General features: G+C 29.4%; 1 protein-coding gene across 1 annotated transcript; it reads right to left on the bottom strand.

The window, feature by feature from the left end:
- Nucleotides 1-4,369: 4,369 nt before the first annotated feature.
- LOC139896882 (2-oxoglutarate and iron-dependent oxygenase domain-containing protein CP2-like) lies at nucleotides 4,370-7,271 on the bottom strand. The gene is made up of 9 exons (XM_071879528.1): nucleotides 6,933-7,271; nucleotides 6,128-6,175; nucleotides 5,782-5,967; nucleotides 5,539-5,689; nucleotides 5,374-5,460; nucleotides 5,161-5,285; nucleotides 4,969-5,087; nucleotides 4,752-4,863; nucleotides 4,370-4,640 (listed from the first exon to the last, which is right to left on the bottom strand). The coding sequence occupies exons 1-9, from the start codon at nucleotides 7,230-7,232 to the stop codon at nucleotides 4,605-4,607; spliced, it is 1,164 nt and encodes a 387-aa protein (XP_071735629.1). The 5' UTR covers nucleotides 7,233-7,271; the 3' UTR covers nucleotides 4,370-4,604.
- Nucleotides 7,272-7,546: the final 275 nt, after the last annotated feature.

Genomic DNA, 7,546 nt, shown 5'->3' with positions numbered 1-7,546 from the left:
ATAGTTTCAAACTTTTCATTTTCCATATTTACATCGATATATATATATATATATATATATATATATATATATATATATATATATATATATATATATATATATATATTAACATTATTTAAATAAACATGATCTATATATTTACATGTATAAAACCTGTTACACCTATAAAAATCATAGTTATATAAATTATAAATAAAATAATAACTACTATTAATCATAATCGTAATCATATTCATATTTATAATTATGAACTATAATAATAAGAATAATAATAATCATAATCTTAATCATTAATCATATAAATTATACAAACATACAATATAATAATCATAATATCATAATATTCATTATTTAATAAGCATGATCTATATATTTAGATGTATAAAACCTATTACACCTATAATAATCAGAGTTATAAATTATAAATAAACTGAAATAATAATAAATGTAATAATAACTACTATTAATCATAATCGTAATCATATTGATATTTATAATTCATAATCATAATCTTAATTATTAATCATATAAATTATACAAATATATAATATAATAATCATAATATCATAATATTAACATTAAAAAAGAGAATCTTTAGACGAATCGATCCAACGTAGAGCCAACTACATTTCTTCTTGACTTGTCCATGGTTTACAATATTTTGAAATTGGTGTTCTTTGATAGCTACAAAAACAAACAAACATATATTATTTTTAGTAATATATGTGTGTGTGTGTGTGTGTGTGTGTGTATATATATATATATATATATATATATATATATATATATATATATATATATATATATATATGGCTACAATAATAATTTATATATCATTTTTCTTCTTTCCATCTTATAAAAAACTCAAAAATAAAAAATTGATAATATCGTTTCCTCTTTTGTATGATTGATATGGAAAAATAGAATGGAGATGAAGATGATTGATATGAAAAAATGAAATGGATGTGAGATATTCATAGGCAACAAAAAAAAAAATAACTGACTTTGTTTAGAAGATGAAAAGTTTATTTATTTATGAATCATTAATTAGTTAAATATAATTCATGATATTTTTATTTAATATAGTTTTTTATTTTATTTTTTTTAACTTTTTTTACCATCATAATTTTTTTTACTTTTTTACCCGTCTAATAAATAACTTAGATAAATTTTATTGAGTTAATAAGCATATTTATGACTCTGGGAGTCAATATTTATATTGATATAGATAATATCTACAGCTTCTATAATATCCAAACCAGCCGAGTTCAATTTGGAGCTTTGTGAATTTTAATCGAGTCGAGCTCAGCTCATTTCACCTAAAAGTAATTAAACAATGAGTAACATCTATAGTTTCTATTATATTGTTAAAATGATGATGTCATAAAAAGACTATTTCCCTTTATAAAAGAAAATCAAAAAGAAAAAGAAAATTTCTCAATCACTCTTGCTGATGTCATAAACAAATTAATTTTTTTTATAAAAAATACATTAATCAATAAGTAAAATATCATAAATCCTTGACGAAATTTAAGGCCGAAGTCTACGAACTATGAACTGCCAACTTCCATGCATATCTACATTTAAACTAATATGGAGTCACTATTTTGGTCATTGAACTTTACAGATTTATTTCCAAAGTTCACCACTATCTTTTCTTCTAATTCAATTTTAATTAATCGTTAGTTTAGTTTTATAAATTAAATCATACGGAGTACTTAAATATTTAACTATTGTACATCTAGAACTCAATGCTCTTCTATCTATCTTTCTATAGTTAATATTAAAATGCTATAATGATGATGTCATTATTAGACTAATTCATTTGTTAAGCAAAAATCAAAAAGAAAAAGATTTAAACATGGTGGGTGATGTCATTAATCTAAATAATTTTAAATTAAAATTAAATCTTATTAATTAATTATTATTATTAAATCTTATTAATAATTATTTTAATTATTAAAATTAAATAATTTTGAATTATTTTAATTAATTATTTTGAATTGAGTACGAGAAGGTATAAAAGCTAGACAGACAGAAACCAATTCTAAATTTATATTTTACTTTACATTTTTAAAATAAAATAACAAACAATATTATCTCTTATGATTGGATGTGGATTGTTTAATATGCATTTTAGGTGTCTGATGAAATGTTCAGCTGACGAGTTTCTTAGTCGGACTCTGTGGTTCCACGAGTCATTAAACTAAATAACTTTAGCATTTACGTTCACTCAATACTTAAAACATATCATTAAACTGTTTCGTTTAAATTATCTCTTATGATTGGATGTGGATTGTTTAATATGCATTTTAGGTGTCTGATGAAATGTTCAGTTGACGAGTTTCTTAGTCGGACTCTGTGGTTTCACGGGTCATTAAACTAAATAAATTTAGCATTTACGTTCACTCAATACCTAAAACATATCATTAAACTGTTTCGTTTAAACAAACCCGTGATTTCACGGGTCATTTCACTAGTATATATTATATATATATTTCAGTACGTAACTCAATCCTAAATGATTTACTTGCATACATTTCACTCGCACGGAATTTTCATCGAGTTCTGAAAGTAGTGAATCCAAAAAAAATCTTTTAATATCTTTGCACAGTTTAGTTTATATAACAGTTAAAGAATAATAATAATAAATATTCTTTATTGTATATATATATATACATTTGAGTAAAAGTGAGTTACTATTGATGAATAGTAGCTCACTTCCATGCTTAGAGGAGTTGTATGTTCCGCTTAAATCGTCGTACCCACTAGCACCATTTACTAACAAATGTCAAACACCCCAAACTTCAAGGGTTAAAGTGAAACTTACATATTTCTAAATTAAAAAACTCACCCAAATCTTCAACGAACCACATCTTCTCGCTCTTAACGCGTTAAATTTTTCCGAAACCACGGTTCAACTCAAAATAATTTTACGAACACAACGCAACTACCTATACGCGAAATGGACACTTTTCAAAAAACACTAAATATCTCGGGCTATTATTAATACACATTGTTTTTTTTTAATAATATTTTTTCCCTTAGTGTTCGTTGTGGCCTTCTGCTGCGAAGCGCGAGGGCTCATTTACTAGTTTTATTAATAACGGTAAATTTCTAGGTCATCATATTTACTTCTTTAACACATCAGCATTCATAATTCGTAAGATAATAATAATAATAATAATAATAATAATAATAATAATAATAATAATAATAATAATAATAATAATAATAATAAATAGGTGTTCACGGATTGGCTCAACCCATTTTGACCGACATCCACTTTGACACCTTGATCAATCTGAACTGCCCATTTTGCAAAATTGCAACTCTAGTTGATGGACTACTGCAACTAGGGATGACAATGGCCACCCGATCCGGTGGATATCCACCCGATCCACCCGCTTTGTAATGGATATGGATGAACCGAAATGAATATGGATACGGATATGGATGAACCTGAATGGATATGGATATGGACATGGATGAAAAGTTTCATCCATGGATATATCCATTACCACCCGAAATACGTTTACAAATACATAAATATAGATATATGCTTACATATTTACTATTATAAGTTCATTTACCGTCAGATTTACATTATGCTTTCAACTCTATAATGAAATAACTATAATATATTATGATAAAACACGTATATCTGAAAAATAAAAAAGATTTCATGTTATATTCATTATTGCTATACTACATTGTTATTTTAATGACATATTGGAAAATATTATAACAAAATTTTAATATCCATTGGATATCCATTAACCCGCTTAATCTACTGGATATGGATATGAATGGATGACTTGAAACCAAATGGATATGGATATGGATATGGATGAGCAAAAATTAAATAGATATGGATACGGCATCACCCGATCCATATCCAATCCATTGCCATCCCTAACTGCAACTATTGGCCCTTTGTAGCCAAACTACGATGCTCTTAAGCAAAGGGATTCACGAGAAACTATATAAAAAAATGTACGAGAAACCCATTTTGACCGACATCAACTTAGGACTGAATTAATAATCTCAGTTGAGCCCAGGTCTTATCCACTCATTCAAAAAATAGGCGTTGTCCCATCTAGCCATATTTTTCCAAGATTACCCCTCCTCCTCCAACTCCACACAGAGAATTGCAGCAATTAAATGATTGGGATGTTACTTCAGCTCGAGTTCATCTTCAATCAAATATAGACCAGGCCAAACCAAACCAAACCAAACAAATGACCAACACGCAAACGAAATGTTGTTGGTTCCATTTTGATGTTTTTTTGAAGCCATAAACCCTAAGATTTGACACTAACCTTAGGTCAAGTTTAAAAGGGAGATGGATATACAAGTATATACCTAGTCCCTTAAACAGAACACATGCATAATACATACATTTTATGTTCTAATAAACAACGTTCCATCTAGGATATAAGTATACTAGATAACATCCCATCACAAGGACATATTTAAAACCATAAAAAGGCAAACGTCTGCAGGAAACACATGTGGTTCGACTCAAAAGAAAGAAACCTAAATGTACAGCAATGTTGCAACACGGTGAAAATAAACCAAGTTCAAGTTATTTTATCCAAGATTTAAGATGCAGCGTCCCCTTCAGTTACAAGCAACTCCTGATAACATCATAAAGAGACAAACCATTACTTTTTTTAAAAAAAAAAAAACACACCATTAATTTACACAATCTTTTAATAGGAGGTTGACAAACATGAAAAAAATAATACCTTTTTCCTTGCATCCATACATTGTTGAAGCCTTCCTTTCTTCTCCCTTTTGCACTCACCACAAAAGCTTAAAAAATCCTTTTTGTGTTTTTTCATCTCTCTATGTACAGAACTACAAATAAAATAAAATAAAATAAAATAAAATAAAAAATAATTAAAAAAACTAATTCAGTAACTAAAAAGGAGTACACGAATATAAAAGTAGCCAAACACATACCTTCTGCACCACAGCAGTAAATTAATTCTATGCCCAGATGTGGTGGCTCTCGCACCATGTCGATGACGACCACGGTGAATTATTGCACGTCCAGGGGCATGATTGTAATCAAAAATTTCCTGTTTAGTTTATAAAATATCAATTAAAAACATTACTGAACTGGGAAAAAGTTCACAATATATATTCACTTACCTCGGGATATGTTTCACCATTCACGTGTTTTTCACATCGCACCCCTCTGAAAAACAACTCCCCACCAGTAAACTGTTTGCCCAAACATACATTCAGGGTAACTTCCGAATCATCCACATGAAAACCTAACAAATGAGAAATATATAAGATGTTACAAATTATATTAATATTAAAAGGTGTTAAATTTTTTTGACAAAAGATTAACATTAATACCAAGTTCAACATCTCTATCCATTCCATACTCAACCACAAATCCATGATGGGAATCAAGAGAATATCCTCCAACATCAGGAAAGAAAACTGCACAGATTATAGAAAAAACAAAGAAACGTAAGAGACGTTTAGAATTACTTTGTTTAATTCCAATAATTAACTTACTTTTTGAGATGTGGCGTATGAAATCTTCCATCAACTTGTCAAGTGTGCCTTCCAAGCCAAAGTCATCAAGAACAGCACCAAACTTATTCATTGTGTTTGGTCGCATGATTCTGAATTTCGTTTCATGGACCCACTTTTCAAAATTTTCTACCTAATCAATAACAGGTTAACAGGATGATAAGAAAACAAGGAAACTAAACTACATGCCAACGACAAACTTAGAAAACCAGAGACAGTTTTTACCTCACTTAGCAACATTTCACAAAAACGCGGCTGTAGCATATCACATGTGTATACTCCTGGAGTGGGTTCAGACATTATGCTTTTAATACTTTTATCTCTGTCCTTATCATTAGCATTGAATGCCTTCAAGAATGATGGCACGAAAAACATTGAAGGATTCATTGTATAAAGTTCCCTGTACAGAGGCTAACATAGAACAAGACATGTTTATCAATTAACATTTCAAGATAAATCTCTAACACTATCTAGAAAAGTAAATCCTAATCCAGCTTGTTATTTTCCACTAAGAAGCCATAAACCAGTAAAGGGCCTTTGCCTTCTGTTTGAGAAATCACATGCGATTTACCTGATAATTGGATACAATTTTTTGCCTATACTCTCTATGCTTCTGTTCCTGTTTAAAATAAGCAAAAACAAATTAGAAGATGATTAGTAACAATGAATAGCATTCAAAACTGTAACAATAAAATTATATAAAGTTTAACACAGTTGTAGGAGCAAATCATATAGAATGTATCTAATGAGAATTGGTAACTCAACTATGTTTTCCCAACTCAATATATCGCAAAGGTATCTAATTTCATAAATTTAACTAAATTGACAGTATTTTATAAAGTTTCAGAGTTTTTAAGCACAATTAATATGTAAAAATACAACAGTTTACATTATTTAACCCGAGCTCAGTTCCAATCAGGTACAGGTTCATGTAAGCAATCAGAACATACAACAATTCAAAAATTAACCCATTCTAAATAATGCAGCAGAAGTTGAATCGTTAAAAATAAAGAAATAGATATAAATTAGAACTTTATACGTGTAGCATAATGAGCGATGATCAGTCAAGTAGGCTCTCCTGCAACCAAATAATAACTCAACATATATTGCGAAGGTATCTAATTTTAATACTTTTAACTGAATCATCAACATTATATAAAGCTCTTAGCTCCACATAGTTTTAAAGCACAATTCATCAAACAATCCACAAATTTTACGCAATACAACCCTCACTAGCTCATGTAAGCAATCAAATCAATTAACAATTCATAATTCAAACCTACTTTAAACAATGCAGCAACAAATTATTAATAAAACAAATTCATATAACCTAAAATATACATATATAGATATGATATGTATAGATAAATGCTTACTCGAGTACGTTCTGCTTCAGTTGAATAACGACGCAAGATATCGCGCATGTATCGATACTTTGCGTCTCTAGAAACATCGAGAAGATTTGGCGGCAAATATCTTTCGAGAGAGCTGAAAAGCAATGGAGTGAATTCCATACCTAAATCGTCATAATTGTCCGCCCTGTGATCTTGATTAGGGTTTAATCGGAGACGGTAGTTCGCGTTCGACGGCGCAAGTCCGATTCCGTTACTGTTACCGTTGATAAGTGCGATCGATGTAGGGGACAACGGCGAGTCCTTCCCCTGTTCAATGGCCATGGTGAATTTTGTGAAGAGAGATAATTAGGGTTTTTATTTTGTAACGTTGGAAAAAATATCTGTGACAATTTAGGGTTTGGTTGAGTAGAAATATTGGTTAAACTAGTCGATGCACCCTAGCTTCGCGCCGGGTTCGATTTTTAATGTATTTTATTGCGTTTATTAAAATTATTTTGTGGCTAACGATGATATCATTGAGGCGCAACTCGAGTCGAACAAAAAGGTATAACCCGTGAGAGATTTAAATGTTATTTTAAATTAACAATATATGTGCATCTCCGCGTTTCGCTATGGAATTGTCGACTTTTAAAAAT

The sequence above is a fragment of the Rutidosis leptorrhynchoides genome, chromosome 3 (genome assembly GCF_046630445.1).
Source record: "Rutidosis leptorrhynchoides isolate AG116_Rl617_1_P2 chromosome 3, CSIRO_AGI_Rlap_v1, whole genome shotgun sequence".
Classification (NCBI taxonomy): Eukaryota; Viridiplantae; Streptophyta; class Magnoliopsida; order Asterales; family Asteraceae; genus Rutidosis; species Rutidosis leptorrhynchoides.
The sequence above is the reverse complement of the archived record's forward strand: the minus strand, read 5'-3'. Positions and strand labels throughout refer to the sequence as shown.

Excerpts from the sequence above, each read along its gene's own strand:
- LOC139896882 (XM_071879528.1), bottom strand. The coding sequence starts at position 7,232 with ATGGCCATTGAACAGGGGAAGGACTCGCCGTTGTCCCCTACATCGATC. Across the intron at positions 6,176-6,932 it reads CTGAAGCAGAACGTACTCGA|GAACAGAAGCATAGAGAGTA; the intron begins GTAAGCATTTAT and ends TATTTTAAACAG. Across the intron at positions 5,690-5,781 it reads GTGAAATGTTGCTAAGTGAG|GTAGAAAATTTTGAAAAGTG; the intron begins GTAAAAACTGTC and ends GTTATTGATTAG.